Raw genomic sequence first — 25,164 nt, 5'->3', positions numbered from 1 at the left:
CCATGTCAAATTCCATTTGTCTTGTTAAACTGGGGATTCTCTTCCCTTCATTTCCCTTCCCAAATACTTTGTTGTTTTTGTACTACTATTATTATTATGATGATGTTGTTGTTGTTGTTGTTGTTGTTGAGTCTTGTTTTTATTCTAGTAAGGTTTCCATTTGAAACAGAAAAGCAATATCTTATCAGAAAGGTTTTTGCAGGGAGGGAGGTACTTCCAATTATCTTTGACTAATTGTCCTGTAAGCATGATTGGCATTCTTCATGAAAACCATATGCAGATTTTTATGGTGGAATTTTAATGACTGAGATTTTGAAAGAACTGAAAGTGGAAGACATTACAAGTTTTCAATTCTATACATTTTTACATAAAGTTTTATTCTAAACATATATAAATATGTTAAGGCTGTGTTTTTCCTTCCCAGAGAGCAGTCCTGTGCCTTTAGGTTCTAAAATCAAAAAAAGAATGTTATTTGTACTTTGATTAAAATCAAGAGCCAAAAGACAGACAACCTCTTTACTCAAACAAATCAGAGATAGACCACATGATCAAAACCAGTGAAACATGAAATTGTCTTGACATGCTTCTCCTTATGGATGCCAGTCTGCAAGGTGTTACTGGTCCACTGGTAAATGATCTTTTTCATAGCCAATTTTATCAGGCTGCATTTAATTAAGTGTAATTTTCTAAAGAAGAAAATGCAGGCAAGGCAAGAAAATGCAGGTAGGCCTCTTAGAGCAAAATTATATATACAACTATACCTAAAATCTCTAATCTTGATTAGCACCAAGAAAATATTTTTCCATACAAATCTATTTAATTGTTGTTTGGTTGGGTCTTTTGGTTTTGTCTCTTTGTTTTTTGAAAGATATTAAAAACACAATAAAAAGAGATCACAGACTCAGTTACTCGACCAAGTTTTCAAAAACATGAACTCTGCAGATTCTACCTGACTGCATTAGTCTGTAAATAGTCATTCCTTGGCAAATTCAATCACATTTGGATCCAATCGATTTTATTTCAGGGGTTTGGCATGCAGACGAGAGAAGTTTCTGTGGGTCATGAGCATGGGCTCCATTTGCTACATCCTCTCCTTGGCACAGCAGTAGCTGTGCAGGGATCTGAGCTCACTCAGAAATACACAAGCCCCCCAGTTTTGATGCTGTGCCTTTAACTGAGTTTTGGAAAAGTTGTTCATTTTCCAGGTCAGGCACAGCAGACTCCAGCCAGTGGGGATCTGCTTAACACCCTCTCCTCTCAGAGTGAGAACTTCCCAAGAGCTCCATTACTGGGGCACAAATTAAGATTTCCATAAAGATTGCATGGATATCTTCACTTAAGGTTTTCCCTGATTTAAGAGAATACCTTCAACAGCTGCAAACCTCTCTTCTAACACTTCTGTCCAGGGTCCCTACCAGCCTTGCAGGCCAAAATTCTTTCTCTTTTAAAATATAGCTGGTAAGTTTGGATTGAAAAGTTTTAGCTCAAGCTGAAAACAAATCACTATTCTGCAAAAGGCAAAAGAACTACAATTGAATATCCCTGTACCCGTGTGGTACATTGCCTTTTTTCCTCTGCATAATATGGAAAATATTTTCTTTCTTTTACAAAATGCTATTTTATGGTGGATATGCAATTGCTGTACTGATCAATGTAAGTAAAATCAGATGAAATTGTTAAAAGAACATTAATAACAGAAATGGATGCCACAAAAATAAAAGTGCAAAAAAATCTCATATCTGGAAAAGCACTTTAACATCTGAGAATTGAGCCAATCAATGATTTCCATCTTTTAACACAGAAAGTACTTTACACAAAAGTATGCAAAATGCTTTATAGTAAAGTGTAGCCTAGGGAAACAGCAAAAGCCTTTTAGTGAGATCTTTAATAGCAACTCATATACAGAGAATTGAACATTACCATAGAGCAACATAAAAGAAACTGAATTCAGAAGGCATTATCAGTACAAACAAGTATATACTTTAGGGATGAATGGAACTGTCTAATTATTTTTTAAGACACATATATGACAACTGCACTGGTAACACAGTTTTCAGGTTGCATTTATAATATTCTGAATTTATTGTCTCTTGTTCATTTTAAAACCGCCTGTAGCCTTGGGTTCACAAGAAGTTGTAGTTGGATTACAGCCATGCAAACACTGTGTCCCTTCACTGGGAAAATGCTTGGAGTACGGTAAATTATAACTGTATTTTTAATAGTTCTGATATATTTCCTGAGGCATTTGCACTGGTCACTCTAGGGCAGCATTAAGGACTTCTGTCCCATCCACTGAGTCAGCTGGGCTTTTGCTCTAATCCGACATTCTTAGGTACTTAAATAGTTAAAAACAGTCTGACACACATGATAAATTGTAGGACTAATAGTTTGTTCACTTGATCACAGCACCAAAAAACTATGCAGGAAATTGTCTGGTCTGAGAACCCTTCCTTTTGGGAGCACTTTGTTTGTTATCACAGATCAATAACCAGGTCTGTACAAGCCAATAGATTGTGCTGACTAAATTCTGACTACCTTGGGGTGGAGAAGGGGTGAATACTAGTGGGTGTCTGGCTTCAGGTCTCGGGGAACGACACCTTGGCCAGGGCTGCTGAGGGTGAGTCAGGGTAACCGACAATCCCCTTAGAAGCTGACATGTCTTTTAAGAGCATGATGTGTCTTCAGCATATTAATAACCAGCCTAATACTCTGGCAACTATACTCTCATTTGAGCTGAAGACAGATGGATAGGGTGCCTTGCCAAAAAGTTTATTTGTCTTTTACAAAATTTCTTGAGACCTTTAACAGAAATTTCTAGTCTGTGTTGGCTTCTTGTCGCAATTTATGATTTTTTAAAATCACATTTTCCTAAGAAAAAAGTCAAAAACATATTTTTCTGTCTCACATATAGACTAACTCACAGAAAAATTAAAGATCCATCTCTACCTGAAGGAAATGTTCTTTTGATTGTTGGTAAGAATAATCTTATGCAAATAATAGAACTTTTTGGTAATACTGAGATACATAACTGTCAAAATGGTGCTTTATTTATTTCTCTGCTTTTTAATGGAATAGTATTTATTGAAACTAAAATTATTTTCAATTTAATAAAGACCTTTTTAGGCATGGTTCTCAATGTTGAAGTGTTTGTAGTTCTTTACTGTTTGCACATCTTCATTTCCAAATTTGTGTTTTGTCAACTCTTTTCCAAACTCACAACTGAGGCCAGTAATGCCGACAAAAACAAACAAACAAACAAACAAACAAACAAAACACCCTCCACTTTCTTTTTTATAGCAATAATTTCTAGTAAAACCATACAGGCATGCAGCTCTCAAATAAGAGAATGTGTCTCTTAAGGTGAAACTAACCCTGAAAAAATTAACAAGATTATTAATCATAACTATTATAGAAAAAAAAAGAAACTAAAAGCAAATTAAGCCTGAAAGAATTAAACCTCTCTGCCATTTGTGAAAATGCCCTATAGTTTTTGCATGTCTAGAATATGCATTGTTAAAGACTCCAATGTCCCCTCCAGCATCATCTTTCTCTATGTCCACTGAAGAATACTGCTTTGCCAGACAATATTAAATGTTCATTCTTTTCCAATTATTGAAGATAAACATTAGTGATAAGACTTGGACTGGCAAAAATAATTGCAATGAAAAAAAGGTGCTTGAGAGATATTTTCATATCTCCAAAGGATTCTGAAACTGATATTAATCCCATTGCCTATGGAAGCCCATTGTCATTACTTGTACTTCTATTATCTTTGCTTTTAATTTGCATCTCTAGGAAAGTGATCTTTGCTTTCTTTGGGATCATAATTATGATTAGACTTTTCCTCTTTCATGGCTAGACAATGTCCTTGCCACTCCCCTTGAATTTTTTCCAATATGCAATTGTATTGTGATATCAGCAATCTTATTACTTCAGTTACTATATTACATTATAAAGTAAATTTTGTGCAAACATTTTAGGATTCAAAAAAGCTGCTAGAGTGAAGGCTTGTCCATTCATTAAAAACAGACACGGAGATTTTTCAAAAATTCTCATTCTATTCATGAATACCACAATAACTTTGAGTTAAATCCAATACAAACACTTAAGTATCAGCCTCAGCAACCATATTGCACATTTCCAGAGTGAAATTTGAGAGAGGTTTGCCATAAAAATGTGAAAAAATGTCAATTTTTTCATATTCTGGAGACAGCAGTAGTGTACTGCAAAATCTCACTGGTACTTTTTTTTTGTTTAGAAAGTTCAAATGCCAGTGTCACCTAAAGAAGGATCCTTCATAAAGCTACCGATTAAATTGCTGCTCAGACTTAAAGGGAATTTGATGCAGAAATGGCCCTTTACAAGTAGGCAGAGAAAATTCCATAACCAAAAACTTTGCTTCTAATTTCAGGAATCAAACTAATGTTTTGACATCCAAAAACCCCCTGATCTATTTGTATAGATGGTTCTCTTTTGGGTCCAGCCCTAACAGCAACATGTAAAGAATCACCAATGCCACGTTTTGTTTTGTTTTGTTTTGTTTTGTTTTGTTTTGGAAAGCTTTTCTTCTGGAAGTCTTATTTATGGACCATGTAAATGACAGCACAAATTAATTGAGAAAAGCTACTTGGAGAGCTCTGCACCTTGTGCTCAGGGGAACAGATTGTGATGATTGTGAGAGTGCTACCTGCAGGAGCTCACCTGAGCCCTCAGCTCACCTCCCAGGGCTCTGCCTTCTGCGCTCATGACCTTCAGCGCTGGGAGAGGATTTCACAGTGCCTAAGGAGAAAAGCTGTTCCCTACACCACACCTCAGAGCTCTCAGAAAGCTTCTGTTCAGCCTTAGACCCCAGAAATTGAGCTCCTTGATGTTTATACAGTTTTAAGAGGAGTCTGCAGAGAGACAGGAGCAACTCTGAGGGGCTGAGAGGTGTCGGTCACTGAGGAGACACGTGCAGAACTCTGCACTGGCATTTGCAAGGGACTCGTGGCTTCAGGCCACATATGTTGTATTTCTGTAGCTCAGTAAAAGAGGTGACAAAATCAAGTATAAACAAGGCCAGATCCTGGCTGCCAGGATGAAATGGAGACCTCCAGTCACCTGGGGATGGTAAGTTATTTGAGGATGTTGCTATGTGAAAGCTTATGGCAATACTTATGACAGAAAGGGGCACTATCTTCAGCAGGCACAGTCAAGAGAAAGTGTTGTGCAGGGACACAATGCTTGTACTCTAAAAGACAGAGGGAGAATCTTGAGCACACTCAGGAAGTGGAAAAGCCCACTCAAAATTTGTTTTACTGTTCTGGAAGGTGAAATGTGTTTGAATTTGAGCCTTTTCACATCTGTGTGGCTGCGTTATCCTGTAAGGTACCAGATCAGGAGAAATCATCAGGTTCTTGTCCATTTCCTTTATACCAAAGATAGAAGACCCTCTCAGGATTCATGTCCAGGGCCAGAAGCTTTGAATATTAAGGAAAACATTCCCAGCTGGCAGTTAGATACTCAGCTCCTTGGATGGAGCAATTTTAGGTCCAAACAACCATACAGTAACTTCCAATTGCTTACAATTTACAGAGCCTTGAGCGTGTTTAGATGACTTCTCCGAATTCTGTTTCTACATCGTTCTGCCCCGATGCAAGGGGTAAGGCCTATGTCACTGATTTCCAGAGAAGGATTGCAATGCTGAGCATGGTGTTGTCCATAGTGTTTTTATGGATTGTGCCCTCCTAGCCATGAAGTAACAGCACTTTGAGCCTGGCCCCTATGCTGGCCCGTGGTGAGAAGACACATTCCACCCATGGACATCCTTGCCAATAATGTGCTACACCTTCAGACTCTGTGCACCTTCTGTAAAATTAAAAATGCCCCTGTCTCTATGGGAAAAGACACAAGGCTGAAGGTTTTACAGTTCTCACAGAAGAAGTAAAGAGAGGAAATATTTTCCTACACTGTCTGCAATTTTTCCTAACATGAGGAGTCGTCAATAGAAAGATAACTGCTCCAGGTCTTCAAGCCTATTAATTAATTGGATTACAGATTGAGATTGACAGATTATTTCATTAAATAGAAGCCTGATCCAGTTCCATTTAACTTCAGAGAAAACTGAATTGTAATCCCAGAAGCAACTGGGGTGCTAGATTCATCAATATGGGAATTTGCCCCTTGAGAAGTTGATGGATTCCAAATTCAGTTCACATAGGGCTGCTTACACATCCTACTATTCTTGAGCTTTGCTAAATATGGAGAAAAAACACGCCCTAGTTTTGAAAAGATTTACATTCTATCATCAGTAATTCCAGCCTTCTAATACATTTGCATTTTTATTTAATAGAAGTTGAATAGAAGTTTTATGTTTCACCAAAACAATTTCAATATCCATAAAGATTATAATATAAATCCTGCTTCCTTCACTTGTCTGCTTTAAAAATTCAATGATAACTAAGTAATTTTTTCAGAAGACTAGGATACAGTCCTTTCTTTAGGGGCCTGTGTTGGCTTCAGGTAAAATGCTTGACAGTACCTCATCATTATTTCTCACTAAATATACTTTCCATATTATTATTCCTGAACTTTATTTATATACAGACATACATATAACTCCTTTGCACTAAGAGAAGTCCCACAAGCATGGCAAGGACATAAATAACATTTCTCTAATTTTATTTTCATATGATTTTTTTTCAGATTTTGTGTAATAATTAAATAATAAAGAATAATGAAATAGTAAGTTAATAATGAAATAGTAAATAATTCTTACAAATTCTTACAACGAACAGCTCAGTAAATATTATTATTTGTGTTTTGCATTTAAGAGGTTTGCTAGAGCACAACTGAAAAGGCTAGTAGACTGCCATGCAACTATTGTCAGAATTTATATCACAGATATACAATTAATTCTTAAAAAGATTACTAAATATTTTCCCTCTATTATCAAGCAACTGACCAACCTTTTTTCAGGGAAGGTTCCACTTCACCTAAACCAAGAGAAAAAAACAGGTATCAGAGAAAAGATTAAAAAAACCCACAAACCAACAAAACCCAAAACAAAACAAAACAAAAACCATTCACAAAACAAAACAAAAAAAACAACACTTTTTTTCATGTTGGCTCATTTTATTTCAAAAAATATTTGTTCTTCTTTTTTGCTAAATGACAAGCATCAATTCTGAGATTTTGGATTTTTCATTAAAAATCTAAATTGCCATAGCGTTTTGGGTAGATAAATTCAAGGTACGGTAGTAACTAAGGAAATATCCAAATCTCTATTTGTGCTTCTGAATATTAACTTGTGACTACAATTAAAAATGTACTTTATGCATGTTTCCACATTTTTAGGAAAGGCTCACTGGTTCTTTTTTAATTCCAAATAAAGTATATATGAAATTAAGCAAGATTGTAAATCTAGCAATGGCCAAGGCAAAAAAGAATCCATTTCAGTGTAACTATAAGCACTTGATTGCTGCAATATGTAGGACAGGGAATTTGAAGGAGTGATCCCGAATGGCTGGCCAGGGTGCAGCCTCAGCTGCACTGACTGCAGTCCAGAGTGGGCAGGGTGCTCAAAGCACTTAATTTTTATGATATAGTGCATTAAGATGCCTTGCTGCCTATTCACACTCCTGTTTGGTGATGAAATTCCACTTGGGTAAAACACTGCCAGAGCTAAGGTTTCCAAATCTAGTGAACATCAGATCTCGAATTTTTGTCTGTCAGGTACTTCATGACTTTTACTACTGCCATTAACACTTAGACACTCAAGTGTTTGAAAGTTTGCATGTACTTTGGGAGCTATGAAATCCTAAAAATACACACTGATCGAATTTTACAAAGCTGTCTATTTTTCATCTTTTCTATTTGTCAGCCTTAGGAGAGACTGGCTTTCTGCTAGTTATAAATCATATCTCAGAATAGGATGCCCAATTCACAGACTCACGTGTAGCAGCCTATCTATTAGCATTCATATACGAAGCTAATATAAAAAGCTCATGCACACATTTAAAAGGTAAACACTAGGTAATATCTCAGGTTTCTGAACAAATGGGTAGAAGTCAGTTTCAGTACATGTCACTTTTTAATTATATTCTGGTGTAGCCAAATGGAATGTAAAATAAACTACCGTGAAATGAAGATGTCACTCCTACACTTATCGCTTGTCAGAATGACCAATGTGATGTGACATGATGATCCACTACTGACTGTGAGCAGTCTCTGCTCATACTGGGGAACTCAGTTTTATTTTTTTGTTTTGGTTTAGTTTTTGTTTTTTATTAACAGAAAGAGAGTTATTTCCAAAATCAAAATATTAGTAATTTACTTTCTTTTATCTGATTATGTCATGAAGAATGGTACCATAATAGCAAAATAATTTCTAGTAAACTGAATTATTTGCAATATGCCATCCAAAATCCCGTAAGTTCAGTTGAAATGTTATATTCTTTTTTCCTTTTAATATATTGCTCCATTATCAATATGTCAGATTGAAAAAAGTTCTAAATTTCTTGGTGTATCTTGAATATTTTCCAGGGTTCTTTAGATTCTTGCTGATTAAAGGAAAATAGTCATTTTCATTCTCCGAAGCAATATCCTGATGCATATTTTGGTTGTGGCTTTGAAGTCGTATATAAATTAGTGTTCTTTTCTTCAAGATGTACTAATGGTAATATTTAATTCTGACATCTTTTCTGTAATAGTACATTAAACATGAGATGAAAGCTAACAAAGAGACCAATTTACTGATTAGAATAGCCAGTGGATGCTTTATTAGCAGTAATGTTCACTTTTCCCTTTTGTTTGACCTTCTTGTCTGTGATGTTAAAAGCTGAGTAAGCCGTTTTAATGCGTGTAAAAAAGCAGTTAGAGCAGTTACAGAAGTCTTTACATTACAAATACCTTCATCACTGTCATCATCATCACTCCATACGATGTCAGACAATAAAGAAAAAAAGCCATAAATCCAATCAGAAGACTCTTCCAGTGTCTCATGAATGATTCTCAGTGGTTCTGTGCTGAGCTTGTGAACAGATCTTCCTGAGTGCAGAGTTTAAAACAAAAGCGATTTGAAAAAAGAACCCAAACCAAACAACTCCTTCAGTAGTAAAAGTTCATCTTCATTTTATACAGGACTTATTATACTACCGCTTTCAGCAGAAACAAGGATTGTGAATGTTAATTTTTATTATTCAAGCATTTGAGGACAGCTCTCCTCCCTGTGGAAGGCTGGTATCAACTGTATCTTATTGCACTTGTTGTTCACAGAGTGATTAAGGACCCAGTGTACAATTAGGTTTGATGTTGTACTCCAAGTTCTGGCTCTCCTTCTGGGGCTTGGCTGGGCAAAATATAAGTATGGATTTCATTCTAATATTCTTCATTTTAGATAATTGCTTCATTTCAGCCCAGTTTTTAATCTCAGATCCCCTGCCTCTTGATGCCCATCTAAGATTCAGTGCCAATTATGTTATATTTCCCTCTGAGCTCCTTCCTTCACTCAAGTCCTGGCTGAAGAAACTGAAACACATACAGGATGGGAAGAAGAGAGCTGTGCATACTCAGGCCAAAATTAACCTGAGCTCAGAATAAACAGGGATGCAAATCGTGGCCCATAGACCGCTGCTTTCAAACTCATACTCCTGTGATTCTGGTTCTTCTCTCACAACTTTTCTAGAATTTCTTTCACGTACACTTGTGCACAAGTGCATACTTAACTTGTTCTGGTCTTACTGCTCCTTTAGGAAAACAACTTGCGAAACAAGGAAACTGTGCAATTTCATGTCCTTTACCTTCCTGGAACCTCTGGTGGAAGTGAGACTTCTGCTCCCCACTGTATCCACACCCCGGCAGTGCAGCCGTAAGTGGCTGATACTAGTACTCTCTTAAAGGCTTTTCCAATTGGGATTTCACCAGATTTCTCCATACCTGACTACTTCAGAGGGACTTCCCCACCTCTGACAGAATTCAGACCATTCCCTGCAGCAATTTTCTATTTTCTTGAACTTTGTACCAAGCATTGCTTAGGAAGAGGGAAAACCCTCATTCAGTCTATGTTACTCCTCACTGTACTTGAAACTGCAGACTGAGTAATTTCCTGGTCTGTGCAAAGCTTTTCCACAAATATAGACTACTGAAGGTAGACTTCAAATGTGATTTGAGCTTTTGGCCTAGTCTTGCTCACAGGAGTTTTGATAGAGATATGTACCCTGAATTTAACATTATCAAGTTGGGAAACACACCTCTCTTGTCTTTCTGTAGGTAAAGATTTTTCTAGGAAGCTAAAGATAGGTCTATTTAGAACTACTTCTGATTGCAGTGTTCTGACTCACAAGCCAAAATGAGAAGCAGTCTCACATGGACTTGCAGGCTAAAAATCATGCAAGGTGCAGGCTTAGAGGAACTTTTTAAGTGACAGCAGTAGGAAAAGTTATTTTCTTAAAGTGCTGTAACAAAACTTAGATGTAGCTTTATTTGAAATATAAATGCATCACTATTCGTGTTAATTTTATTTCTAATTAATTTTTCTGAAACACAAGAGACCAGGCTGACTTTCTATTGGTTTGCATCTGCTAGTTGTTAATGCAGACCAAAGAAATATTATAGTTAATATTTTGTCAATATTGTATTCTATAGATATGTGCTGCTGAACAATCAGACACATCAAATAAATTAAAGGTATGACTGCAATGACAGAGTTATAAAGAAATTAATTTAGTGCACTATCGTGCACGCTATTTTATTCAGAAAGATTGAGTAGTAAACCAGCAAATATTTACTTTGTTTAGCATGACACTTATTTGCATTGTCTTCATGCATTGAGATACAGAAATTTAATTTTTTTAAGTGATTTGCCAGAAATTGTCTTCTCAAGCGTTAACCAGGAAAAAGAATACCTATACTTAGGTATTATATACTTTATATATATACTGTAGATACTTTACTCTTAAAAAGTAAATTTATGACCTGACCCCTGATGCCATTTACACTTTACTCTAACCTAGAGGTGCTAAGGAGTCAAAGTGGACTAATAGAATGGACATGAGGTGTCTTAGCATAATCAAGATTTTGATTCACAAGCAGGGATGGTTTAACTTTGGACAGCTGCCTTTATTTTCAGTGTGGCTATCCACCCTCCTTTTACCCACTGGTGTCTTAGGGAGGGCTCAGTTACTTTTACAGCCACATGTTTTTACAGCTGCAAGGACTACAGCTATAAACTAAACAAGAATTGGTATCAATTTATTTTAATTAACTGGTCTATCAACTAGCAGCTCAAAAACTGCTTCTGCTTCACAGGTAGCAGAGCTGTCCCCCCTGGGCAGGCAAGGGAAATGCTCAGAGAAGTGCAAGATCAAGAGCAGAGGAAATTATTCCAACCACCCCAAGGCAAGCCATCTTTGCTGATGAATCAGTCTTCAACATCATATCCTGGTCTTTAATTCATAACATCTTCATACCACACTATGAAAAGGGATTAGAAATTATAAGTGTCTAGAGGCAAAATTGTGTGTCCAGTCACGCCTGTGCTAACAGGTGCAAGTTGTAAATCCTGTTTAACATAGAAAGTTTTGAAAAATCAGTTTTTAGCTATGTAGAGGACGTTTTATTGGTATTTGCAAAATGAAATTTTGTATTAAACAGATACTGTGGGCTCACTTGTGGTCTGATGCAAGTGGCATGAACCTGGAAAATTATGTCTTAGTGCACTGATCTTCTTCTGTTTAAATTGTATTTCCAACATTTTTAAGAGTAGTGCTAATAATAATGATGTGTTCTAGAATTCTTAAGAACACCACACCAAGTAATGCTGAAGTGAAAATTAGGACTGATTAAATCCATGCTTTTAGTTCTCCCAACAATTTTGACAATACCAGGTGCTACAAGGTCCCTAGTAGAATTAAATACAAAGGAAATGAAACAATTCTGGTGTTAACAAGTACAGAGAAAGATTCAATTTACCTCACACGCATGCAAAGAAAGACAATAATTTCCAGAAGATTTGCATACTCTTACTTCAAGAGTGAAGCTGAAAGAATGCAGATTTTCATAACAAAGTTTGAGCTTCGTATTTTTAAACTTAGAGATGTCCAGCAATTGAAAACGTGATGAGATTTTTTGCAATCATCTTGTAGTCAACACATTTGACTGGATTAGCAGTCTTCCATCCAAATTCTCATTTCTTAGGAGACTAATTATTTTAAAAGTAACTCACAATATATTTATTTTTCTAACATATGATGTGTAATACAGAATTTGTAACTAATCTATAGCTATAGCTAATACTATTTTAGAATAATATAATTGATTTAAACTGTAATTGAAACATCATATATCACATAAAATCCATTGCTCTGAAAGTAGAGGGGGCAGGATTTTGCATTTAAATTGTAAAGAGGTTATTTCTCAGAATATTTATCAGATAGATATAGACTTGTGAAGTTTAAACTTTTGTTTAAATTTTAAATAGAGATTGAGCCAACTTTTAAGTCTTAGATAAAATAGTAAACAATTTATAAATGCCTGCTGAAGGAGGGGAGACGAAGTAAATGGTTACTGAGGAGGCAAAGATCAGAAAAATACAATTAATATTGAAGAATTTAGTTGACACTACATAATTACCTTTAATCACAGTTTAATTTCAGATTATCCTATTTAATGAAATATACCTGAAAGGATACTTAATCCCTGGTGTTCCTAAACTCCCTCAAAAGCCAGTGCAGAAAGACATATTGCAACCTTCAGAATGCAGGCATCTCTCTTTGCTCTGAAATCTTTCTTAGGGTTACATGAATCAATTTCCAAACATACCCACTCCTTTCCATTGACTAGAAAGGAAACCTGAAAAATTAGGATGGGCGTGCCACCTTATTTTCCTATTACTGAGATATGTGACATGGATCCTGCTAGTGGTGTTTCACATTTAAATCCTTCTTGTTATGGCACACTTTGGCTAAGCACTTAGATTTGTAACTTTACATTCATCATTAATGCCAGGACTATACAACTATTCCCCTTGATAAATTACTTACATTCCAGAACAGCACTGATTCCACAAAAATGCATTGCTAGAATGTTTTGTTTGTCAAAGTATTTTATTACTTGCTACAGTACAAGAGATGTTTTTCAGATCAATAAAATTTCCTCTTTCTTGTGCTGACATGTTCACTGCTATGAGCATAGTAACAGTTCTGCTGTTTTGTTTTCAGAGGAAACATCAGAATTCCAGAACCTTTCTGGAAAATGACAAAATTTGGAAGAGTTAAAGCTGACAGAGGAAGAATTCCAATCAAATTGAAGGAATTTGTGTACTACTTTTCAAAGAAATCTTATCCTGGGACAACTCAATTGAATTTGATTGGAGAATGTTTGTTAGCTATTGGAGATATCTGGAAGATTATTTGGATTTTCCATGCTAAACATACGCAAATATATTTAAACTAAATATCTAAGAAATTGTTTCAGATGTGTTGTAGGTACTTCTAAAAAATTCCTATGTAATTTGAAGCAGCACATCAAGTGCCACAGTTCTTTGTAGCTCTCTAACTTTAGTGGTACAGAAACAGTAATTTGATTAAAAATGTGAGAACAACAGTCCTGATCAATTAATTACTTCATTTCTGAAGTCTCTCTGACTCAAAATCTTAATTCCAAATTGTTTTAAAATCAAACTTTTAACCTTAATGGTAATTAATAACCCACACTTAACACAGCTCCTTGAAACCAGGCACTGACAAAGTTCTCAAGTCCTACAATTGACATTAACAAGAAGATAGAAGAAAATTTTCATAAAGCAACAAAGTCTTTTTGTACAGAAAACCCCTTTTTTTTTAAATCAGGGCTGATAATGAGTACTTTAAAAGTGATGTTTGGATAGAGAATTGAGTAATCACATGGTATGATTTACTGTAGCGTCTCAAGCAAATTTGGTTATGTTTAATAGTCTGTATCATTTATTCCTGTGAAGTGCACAACAAAAAGTGACTTATTGATTTTCTGTGCAAATCACTTCAGTCATTAGTTGAGTCTTAGTAACTGCCAGAAATGTAGTTTCCTATCAATCTTTTTTGCCTGTCAAATGGTTAAATGTATACTCAGAGTTAAACTTGTGCTAAGGTGGCCTTTTTTATTTTAAATGAATCACTGTACATTAGTTAATAATTGTTGGATTTTCATCAATTACATATTTTGACTCCGGTGAATTGAATGCAATTAAGTTACAAATGATGGCAATTATCTGGTGCAAAGATTGGTCTATGAGATATAAAGTGCTTCATTGACACTGACAAAGTACAGCTGATGAAGACAGAGAATTTCTGTTGTGTATGATGAAATACAGAAGCCTAACACTAGTTTTTGGTAATAAAACATATTCTATTCAAAGTAAAATATTCTATTATATACAGAGACCTATATTTTAATTTAAAAGTTTATATATTTTTAACTTTCTTTCTTTCTATTCTGTGATCTTTTCAAAAGTAGCATCTAAGATACTGAAGTCAATATACACATAGTCTCCTATTAGTAATGGCCCAGCTTATCAACATAACTGTCCTTAGGTCTTAAGTTTCTGTTTCATGGACTAACAGTTTTGTCAAGCTTATAGTTCTAAGCCATAAACAGATAAAACTCTGGTTGTTACCACTGAATTATTAGTATAAAAATACTAACTGAATTTTTAATTATATTAGATATAAAAACTGTCCAAAAGTGCGGAGTCAGCTTTCTCAGTAATTTCCATGTAATAAGTACATATATAGTAAATATTAAGACTACAACCTGTACTGTCTCTTTCTAATATCAACCTTAGATAATAATATTGAGGTCAAGTTCATAGAGGAAACCTTATTTGAAAGTGAACAAAAAAGCAGTTATAACTAGAATTTACTTGCCAAAATTTAGAAAGAAATCCACAAACTCCCACAAAGTAATTGAGTAATTTCAGGTCCATTTGATATAGCCCTACATGTGGATAGGAGTGCATGTTTGGGATGGGCTTTGAGTGTAGTTTTTGTGACATGATTTGATATCAGCTGGAAGGTTTTGATTTGATAGCTCAGATCTTCATTAGGTGGTGTTTTCTGAAACATATCTAAAATAATTTGAAGCTTTATTTTTTTTTCTCATTCTATGGGTTCAGTTCTCTGAATAAGAACACAGATCTTCAGATCTGTCAGGGCATCTCTACCGCCCTTTAAAGGGCATTAAAATTGTAAAAGTACCTCAGCTTGACACCATTTCCTGGGACTCTCCTGGCTGGGGGCATCTCTTAGCTGTCAGATCTACTTCAAGCATGACGAGAAAATGAGGAACAGGCTGCTGCAAGCCCCAGCCCGGCAGAGTTGGGGTTAGCTGAGAAGCAGTGCTGCCCTGTGCTGGCCTCTGCTCGTGCCCATGCTTTGTTATCAGCCACACACATCTTCAGAACACTGCAGGCAGAAGGTCTTTACCAGGTGGGAAACAGGGATCATCGCAATGTTGTGCTATACCTGGTGGCAACAGCATGAACCCCAGAAAGGTCAGCAAAAAAAATGAAGAAACACCATTAGCAATAACAAATGTTCTCAGCTGTCTCTAGTTAAAGGAAACACTTAAGGAGTGAAGTTTAATCTCTGTGGGGCTGCTGTCATGCGGCAGAAATTTGAGTTCATTAAATGGAGAAACAATATGCTGTAGGTGTGAGATAATACAGTGTGAATCATAGCAAGGTAAAAACTTGGTCAAACAAAGCACAGTAGTTTCACAAATCACAAACAAATTCTATTGCTGAAAATAATATATTACATATAGGTGATTCTAGTTGAGTTACTTAAATTTCTTCAACAGAAAATAACCAAAGAATTGCATCACTGCAATTGTTACTGGAATGAATTACTCGCTTGATTTGTTTGTTTAAAGTTAGAAATTTCACAGATAGCATTATGCACTGGGAATTTGCTTTGTGCTTTGTGTCCCATGAAGCATATTTAACCATGAACTCTCCTCTTAGATCCTTCCCTATACATTGAGGCAGTCTCTGGAATTTCATATTTTCAACTGCATAATGTCACAAAGTTTAATCTATCAAAATTTATCATCTTTTGTACACTGGACCTTTTGGGATGAAAGCAGCACTTGCAATACTGCAATAGTTCATAGATTGTCACTCTTTTCTGTATAAACTCATTTTCTAGGGGTTTATAACTCAGCTATGAAATCTGCTGCAGACTGAAACATGAAAAACCAGATGTCACCTGAGCAGCCCTTCTATAAACTGGAATTGGGCTTAAATCCCTTGAAAGGATTTTTTCATGGAAGAGAGAAAAAATGTTTTGTAGGTTTTAGGTACATTAATTGAAGTCTTATATAATTCAATTAAGAACTTCATTAAGAACTTTGAAACAGATAAGCTGTTCAGTCATGCTTTGAATTTACAGTGAATTACAGTGAATTTACAGAATTTTATACCGTATAAAATATATTTCAGAAGACTATATCACTGTTTTGATACATTTCAGAGTAGGAGGTTTGTCTAAGGCTTTGCATGTTTGAAAAAGAGAAAAATTTATATGTTCCATTAAGTTTGCTGGTGGTTTAAACTAATCCAGAAGTTCATTCTTTTTCCTGACTAAATGCAAATATATTTTCAGTTTAAAAACTAGTGTATATAAAGTCATAAAACACAGGAGCAAAAATAGCTACACTTTTCTTTTTGCATTTCTTAAAAATTTCAAGTAAACATTAGCCCAACAGGGTGATTTAAGTGAGATGATATTGCAGAGAAAAATGTATGTGTATATTCCTTATAATGATTATATACTCCCCAAGGCCAGACAAAATCCATCTGTGATTGCAAGGCAGTAATAAAAATGACCGCAGGTTCAGGCAAGGAAATGGTGACTTCAGACTTTGTTATTCAGAAGCTACTATAGGAAGCCTCAAAATATTTGATCAGATGTTTTGCATTAACTTAAAAAGATTAGAGATATATAATGAAAGAAATCATCTGCCTGGATGGGAGTTCCATGCACTGCTAACTCCTCCTTGCCAAAGGAATTACCTCCACAAAGGTCTGCTTTTGCTATGGGTCTCTAAAAAGCCTCTTTATTTGAGCAAAACAAATCAGCCTCAACAAAGAGTGTATCCATGTTTGGGTTTTTTTACTTATCAAAACAACTTAGCAAGCTCATTCTGCCAAGTGTGTCTGTGTGTGTTTTCTATGTTTTCACCTATATTATTCTGTAGGTAATTTTGGGTTTCATAGATTTGATGAGGCTTCATTAGGTTTGATTTAATCTGGCCTTTAGGTGACTGGCTAAATCACTGTCAATTTACTCCTAATATTGAACACACTGGATCTGAAATTAGGGGGATGTTAATTAGCTGTAATTGGTCACAGAGATGGCAGGGAATTTTAAATGCTCTATTAGCCCATTAGCAAATATAGATTCCTGGGCAATCAGTCTTAAGGACTAAAATAATCTTAAATTATTGAGTTGCATTTACCAATTCAAATGTATAATCCAGTTATGTGTACAAGAAATGCATGAAATACATTCATGAATTATGAAGCCTGTTAAAAAGGTGTGTTTTCTAACACAGAGGATGGAAGTAATGAACTGTTGCAAAGCATACATAAAGCCAAAATTAACTTTTTTCTTCATTTCTGAAAATATTGAAAATATATGAGATTCTTCAATGTGGTATACTACTTATTCCATATTTGTATACACTGTGTACTGCCTGAGATTTGTAGTTTCTTCTCTCAAGCTTTTGTAATGCATGTCACCTTCATACCACCTTTGAAATATTTCAGTCATGTTCACAGTTGTACAGTACAGCATGATAGGAATGCAAGTTTTCATTTGATTCCTCAAAGGAATGAGCATAATGCACTAAAGCACAACACTGCAAAATTTAATTTCCTTCTTCTGGGTAGATAGAACAGGGGTGAAACTTTCAGTACAGATCTAATTCTTGTCTCATACCTTCCTTGAAATCCACTGCTAAAGCTAAATCTGATTTGTAGATTCTATCCCTGTCCTAACTTCTGAACAAACTGACACATAACCACCCAGGAAGCAAAGCTTTACACATGCAAACTGTGACACAGGATCACCCTGCCATAATTTAGGTCACAAGCAGCACCTCCTCTATAATACAGAGTGCTATAGAATTTACAGCCATCATGTACTGGATGTGTAAAATTACACAAAACTGTTTATTAAATCTTGCTGTGAGCAGATCTTGAATTCATGTTATCTAACTTCACTTACAGAAACCCTAAGTTTTAACCTTCCTCAGCCTCCCTCAGTTCCAAAAACTACTTTACAGATGCTGAATAAAGAGGGCCAGCAAAAAGCAATTTACCACATCTACTTTAGGATGAAACTAAACATCTCTTTTTCATATCATTCCAGGACAAATGTCATCTTATATAAATTGTCAAAATTTCAAAAACTTGATAGTTTACTGTTAAAAGGATGTGAAACCATAGCAATCAAGAAGCAAAACATAAGGGTTGGCACTCTAATCACAGAGACTAGTGTGAAGTTCGAACCGACAAATTAAAAGAATATATAAGAGCTAAAATAGATATACTGATAATTAATGTATTTTTGGAATTATTTGCCTTTCAGGTAATGAGAGTAAAATTGTTAATTATTGAAGGAAAAGAAAGCTCAGGTTCAAGTTTAAAGTACTTCCTTCTCAGGTCACGTGTAGTGTTTTTACTGAGCTCCGTGAATCTCTGTGTACTCTAGGCAACTCATAATCCAGGGCATTGCACTTCCTGTATTTTCCAGAGCTTAGCAGGTCTGTAGTGCAATCAGGGGGAAAAAAAATCCATGTCTATTCCTCAGCCACACAGTTCCCTGACTGGTTTACCAGGTCAGCCTGCTCCTACTTTGTGCTGCGCTCACTCCTGTGTGGCACAACCACTGCTACAGCTCTGCCATGGAGATGGTCATTTCTGGCACAGAAACATAGTGGAAGTCCCCATGTAGGGAGCCCCCAGACCAGAATCCTCTGGCAGCTCTTTAACTGCCCTTCAAAATGTGCAGGCTGCTCCTCGGTCACCCTCCTGTCTCCACTAGGCTGAGTTCAGCTCCCCCAGCCTGCCTCATTCATATGCCATGCATCATTTCTGAGCATGAACTTCATGGAACTTCAGGCAGAGAAACAGGAAAGAGATTGAAAGCACTGGCTTATGAAAGGCAAGTGTTCTTTGAGGAGAAATACACTGTTTTTTTCTGTGGTTTATGGATTTACAAAGCCCACAGTTGAATATAAGTTTCTGGACGTCTTTCATTTGCATTTGAAAACTAGGAAATTAATTTAAATCTTGCTTGCAAAACTAAATTCACAGCCCCGAATATAACTATTTACTCTCTTTATGTAGGTCTGTTTTTTCAAAGAGCAATATCAAACCTAAGACAAAAAAATTACTGGCTTTTAAATTTAAGGATCCACTTAGAAATATGCCCTAAATTCTACTTTCTATATGAAAAGGAGGCATTATTTCCATTGTAGGCAAACTGTCTAAAAGTGAAAATAATTCTTGCATCAATAATGCCAGCTATGTGATATGTGCAATCTTCAGCTATTTTCATGTTTTTTTTACAAATCACTGGATTTGACTCAAAAAAACCAGTAAGAAATCAGGAGTGGAAACTTAAGGGTTATGATAACAACTATGAAACTATTCTTATATGTATGTAAATACAAAAAACAGTTTAAAAAATCCTTGCCTAACGAAGTACAGCAGTTCTGTCTCTTAATGTTTGACCATCAAGACCTGATTTGAATGCTGGCTTAATTAATCACTTAGGAACAGAAATATTGCTGGGAAGGAAAAGAAACAAACTCATGAACTCTAAATACTGAAGTATGTCTCAGAGATCTTCACAAAATAAAAACTCACCCTGTAGATTAAATTTAGCATTGCTTTATTTCTACATCCAGGTCTGAAAATGGCATTTTCCATCAACATTTGTAAGATTTAAGTTCATTTAACCAGTAGAATGTGAGCAGAATTCCATCTGCTTCAGAAGTTTCCTTCAGACTCTGGTACAGATACAAATTCTTATTGCTTAGCGTTACCCTTGTTTATTGAGCAAGTGTGACCTGATAGCAAGTTCAGAAATTTCTGAGTTTTAGAATTTAGTCTGAGCTATGCCTTGGTTCTTGACTGTTCATTGAAAACATATTAAGAACTTGATTAACTGCTTGACTGATTGATTGGCTGATTCATAGTGAATATGGAAAACTAAAGTTGAATATGAGAGTTTCTTTCTTGGCTTGTCTCTCTGTTGTAGCATCAGCTGTTTGGTGTCCAAACTAAAATCTGATGCTTATTTTGGAAGGAGGTCTCAAAAATAACTTTATATTTTCCTGGTACTCCAGAGATGTCCTTCTGAAAACAAAGACATGAAAAGAAATTTTAAGAAAGTTTTGTGGTACATTTTCTCCACATTTGAAGCTCTGTGACGTCTATTGATCCAGGATTTGTTGGTCTCTTTCAAGATCTACATTTGTTTCAAAAGCTTTCTAAGTAAATCCTGAAGTCGATGTTGATATATAGCAGGACAAAAAAAAAAATCTTTGAATTTATCAATAAACTAATAAAGTCCAGGAAATTTCCTCCAAAACATCAACTCAATTTCTTTTGAATTAAAAGTCTGAAGTCTGAATTTCAATTCCTAGTTAATTATTGTGACAGACGCAATCACTTTAGAGCTGGAATTCCCATTTAAGGAGGACAAGGATCCTGATAATTTGTTTTCTGGTTCACATACATGTTTCCCAAGTGTTAACGGCTGTTAGCCTCACAAAGGTTTTACTACTGAAGACTTGCTGAAGTCTACATACCCTTTGCAAACATAATTAGGTAGCTAATTTATTTCCATTTCATATAATTTCCAGATAAAAGGCCTAAATATTCTATTTTTTTATTTGCCCCTCTTTTTTTCTGTTCCTCAATTAGAATCACAGTCCTTGTACCACCCACTTCATTGTCATCTTTGTCCCCTGTAATCAATATATATGTCATCAATCATATTTATGTTTATCCTAAAGCTTGATCTTGTTCATTTGTCTATCCAAGTCTTTAAACTAGGCTAGATTATCGAAGACAAGGGTGTGTTTTAGCTAATATTAAGAATCTGATTCTACATTTTTCTGATCATTGAACCATGTAAGCAAATATCAGAATACTCAAGGCAACTATTAAAGACTATATTTCTGAAAATATTAATAATTACTAATTTCATTTTTCTAGAAAAAAAATTTAAATAGAAATTGAAAAACAGGAATTTGACCTTACATGCTCATATATATTTTATGTTACTGTCAATATATTCATTTTCCAGGATGAGGATGGGCTGCAAAATGGAGAGACTTAAATTATAAAGGTGCATGTGGTATAAACTAATGTGTTCTGACATTTCTCACAATATCTTCTCTCTTGGTAAACTCAGCAGAGACACTGTGCTGTCCCCAAGGAGGTGAGACACTGGCATATTTGTGTAATAGATGCTGCTTAATAAATTTTTAAATTTGAATATACAAGAATATGTTAAGTTTTACCTGCTAAGTCTTTGTAATCCACCAAGTCAAACATTACAATAGCCACTGCTGACCAGGTGACAATCAGAGCAACAACAAGAAGCCATGCTGCTGGAGAGCTGAAGGTGTTCACAAAGTCCTCTGTCACTGACTTCTTGCTCACTCTCATGGATGACGAGGGAACGGAGCCGTTCTTACCATCTATTATCGTCGTGGTTGTCGACATGTGTCCTGTACAGACAGACAAAACAGAGGAAAACAGTGTAACAGCTTGGAGCCTAAAGCCAACAATATGAATGCTCTTTTGAAATTGTTTTGTCATCAGAATGTTTAAAATAAATATAAAGATTTTATTACTGGAAAAAGGTACTTGGACTTTCTGGAAGAAATAGGCACAACCAGCCTTTTTTATTATATGACATTTTCGAGTCTGCCACAAATAGCTACAGGCCTAGGAGAGTGATTGATGAAAACATAAAATATTATTACCCTCCAAAGGATTGTCTTGTTACGGGCTGTAGGCCAGATTCTCAGGTGATGTGATTAAGTGAACTTCCATTGACTTTAATGGAGCTAATGCATCTATGACACTTGAGGTTTGGCTGGAATTCTGCTGTGAAGGACATGTATCAGTAGAAATAGAAATATATATATTTAATTTCATCTAACAGAAAAACAAATTATTTCCATGTCCAGAAGCCTTGAAAGTTGTGAAAAAGATTGTAACTGATTTTTAAATACCTTTGTTTGTGGAATTTTTTACTTAATGAAATAATCTCCTAAATTACAATGGCAAAGTAAACTTGATTGCAGAAAGCATAGGTTTGGTAGTAAAAAGCTGGTAGGAAGTTGAATGTTCCTTAGCTAAGTGACCAGCTGACACACATTAACTATGTAATGGACAGTAACAGCAGTGACTTAACCTACTTCCTGAGGTACTAAAAATGTTAATTCTGGACATAAACGTTAATTCTTCACACAAACCAAAACTATGGTAACAGAAACCAAACTGTATTTGAAAGTTCTCAACTTAATCTGCTTCATAAAATACATTTTGATAAACTAAACAATCTAGGGACATACATTTTTTGCCATTATATACAATGACAATAGTATAAGTATTCTGAACACCACAGTTCAAACTAGTAGAAGACCACAGAGTCTCCACTTAGTTTGCAATATCTTGTATGTTAGAGTTAAAATCTTCAAAGATATATTACATGTGTTCTTGGTCTGACATCAACTTGCATAAATTAATTTCAATGATTTAAGAGACCCTTGTCCATACAGACATCTAAACTTTCAAGGAATCACGTAGCACCTGGTTTGTGCAGATCTTTGCTTTTTGTTTGTCTTCTGTCACAGTTGATGCAATCTATAAAAATGATATTTTCTGTGTGTCAGAGTTGCTCTGCATGGAGGTAAGCAGATTCAATTTCACTTTTGACATAGAAAATGACAAATAGGCACTGAGAAAATTTTGCTGGAGCTAAGGTACAGGCTGTTGAAGACTTTCCAATATTTACCATCACAATCTCTATTTAGACTCTCTTGAGAATCAAAACATTTATATTCTTAAAGAAATAAATGAATGAAGAAAGGATAAAATCATTAATACTACCATATATACATATATTTTCCCCTTCCTATTTTGCCCAAACAATTCTTCTGATCCTTATGCTAATGAATAATGGTTCCTTTCCTGTAGAATGTTAAAACAATATTCTAATATGATACTGAAATGCCCCTTTATGCATCTGACAAAAACATAAAATTGGGAAGGATAATTTTGTTGGAAGAGATTCCCTAATTCTTAATCTGTCATACCTGTTGAGTTTTCAAATTAATGTCCTAATCTGTTCTAGAATTCCTTTTAAAAAAAATTATTATGCAGTGCATTGTATTAATGAGTAGTTGCCTTAGCTCTGCCTTTTAATTTTGCTTCTGCACAAGAATCTTGGTGCTGATCAGTGCCTTGCCTCAAGCCCTGAAAAACTGCTCTGCTACACAGCAGAGCTGTAAAATCAAAATTGCCATATTACACGTTTTGTGTTACTTATTTGAAATTTGTTCTTATTTATAGAATATTTATTCTGCTCTTAAATAATATCTATCCCCTAGGATAGAACGTATACAATTAAAAAAATATTATAAAACCATCACTGCATCCATTTCTCCAAACAAAAATTTTAGATCAAACAATTCAGAGCAGGAGGAAAAATTTGCCAAGTGACAACTAAGAATAAAGATCAGCTTCCTAAGCCAAATTCAAAATCAATAGCATTTTATCATCTTACTGCATACACGATGGAAGTAATTTGTGCATGTAACAGGTCATAAATGACACATTATGCTTTTTTTCCCCTTGGGGATATCAGTCAGAGTTTATGATATGTAAGAGAGAATAGAAAGGTACTGTCTCATCTTAACAAATCTGATTAGCACCACAGCATGTCTTCAAGGACATCCTAGTGGCAGATATTTGCAGTTATAATACAAACAATTAAAACTCGATATGTGTATACAGATATAGACTTATAATTACCAGTCAAAGGATCATTCCTCTAGGTTTGTTGTTATGTAAAAATAGTTCCTTACTATTTAGCGTACCTAACTTTTCAAACTCAGACCACTACACGTCTTTGGTGAAGAAAATAGTAAATGATGATTTATCAATCAGAGCAATGCTGCAGAGACAGAGATCAAGTATGCTAGAAGGTTATCTATGACAAGCTTTTGGCCTGTTGATGTAGTCAAGTCAGATTTCCCTTTAAAAACGCAGGATGTTGTACAATAAAATCGCTATTGTTGCATTCATTAAAGTGTGAGTGAACAGTTATTGATTCAAATTTGACTGGAAGTCAAGCTAGGAAAGTACTGTAATACTGCTGGATGTTCCTGATACAGGTGCTTGCAATGTGATTCAGGGGCCTAAGAAAGATTTCCAGTGTTGTTTTAAGTGCTTTAGATTATCAAAAATGTCCTCACAGGACTGGCAGGCAAAATCTAAAGGACAGTAACTTTGGAACTTCCCAAGAAAAAAACCTAGACAGGATGTCCTAAAGCAAATAGAAATTAGATTTTTATGTCCCTAGATACCTATATAAACAAAATTGACTGGAGGATTTTATCTGATGATTCCTCAGAAAGACATTGTTTTCTGCTACATAATCGCATGTAGGGTGGATTGTATATTGGTACCATCACCACTTCATGACTCCAAAATGAAGAGGTAATAACACTGAGATGATCTCCCTCTCTCCACAAGCATTCTATAATTCTAGTACCCAAGGTGTTTTCTGCTTGCCTTTCTCTGGTTCTTTCTCGCTTTCAGGCGTCTATGTGCTCTCTTCATTTCTGTCCACCTTCTACCAGTTCTAACTTTCTCTGCAAACCTTCAGTGATAATATTTATAAAGCTAGGCAATAGAGCAAAATGGGATGTACATACAATGTTTTCATCAGTTCAGCCAGCAGTGACTCTCCTTTTTCTCAGAAAAGCGCCAAAGTTAGGCAGAACTCCTGCCCAAGTGGTCAGGGGAGATTTGGGTGCCCAGTGGGGGACTGAGGTGCCCAAACAGGCATTTTTGTTGCTTTGAAATCACCTGATGGAGCCTATTGAGTTCTACATTTA

General features: G+C 35.4%; 1 protein-coding gene across 1 annotated transcript in view; it reads right to left on the bottom strand.

Annotated features, from left to right (window-relative positions):
- TRDN (triadin) overlaps window positions 1-25,164 on the bottom strand; it is a 221,442-nt gene that overhangs the window by 161,288 nt on the left and 34,990 nt on the right. Inside the window, 5 exon segments of the mRNA XM_054279039.1 lie at window positions 6,948-6,974; window positions 8,890-9,027; window positions 15,438-15,476; window positions 20,818-20,820; window positions 21,553-21,773. Coding sequence (XP_054135014.1) covers window positions 6,948-6,974; window positions 8,890-9,027; window positions 15,438-15,476; window positions 20,818-20,820; window positions 21,553-21,773 — 428 coding nt within the window.

Source organism: Melozone crissalis, unplaced genomic scaffold, assembly GCF_028551555.1.
Source record: "Melozone crissalis strain CALT ecotype California unplaced genomic scaffold, PUWL_Pcris_2 ptg000027l_1, whole genome shotgun sequence".
Classification (NCBI taxonomy): domain Eukaryota; kingdom Metazoa; phylum Chordata; class Aves; order Passeriformes; family Passerellidae; genus Melozone; species Melozone crissalis.
Note: the sequence above shows the minus strand (reverse complement) of the source record. Positions and strands in the feature narration are given on the sequence as shown.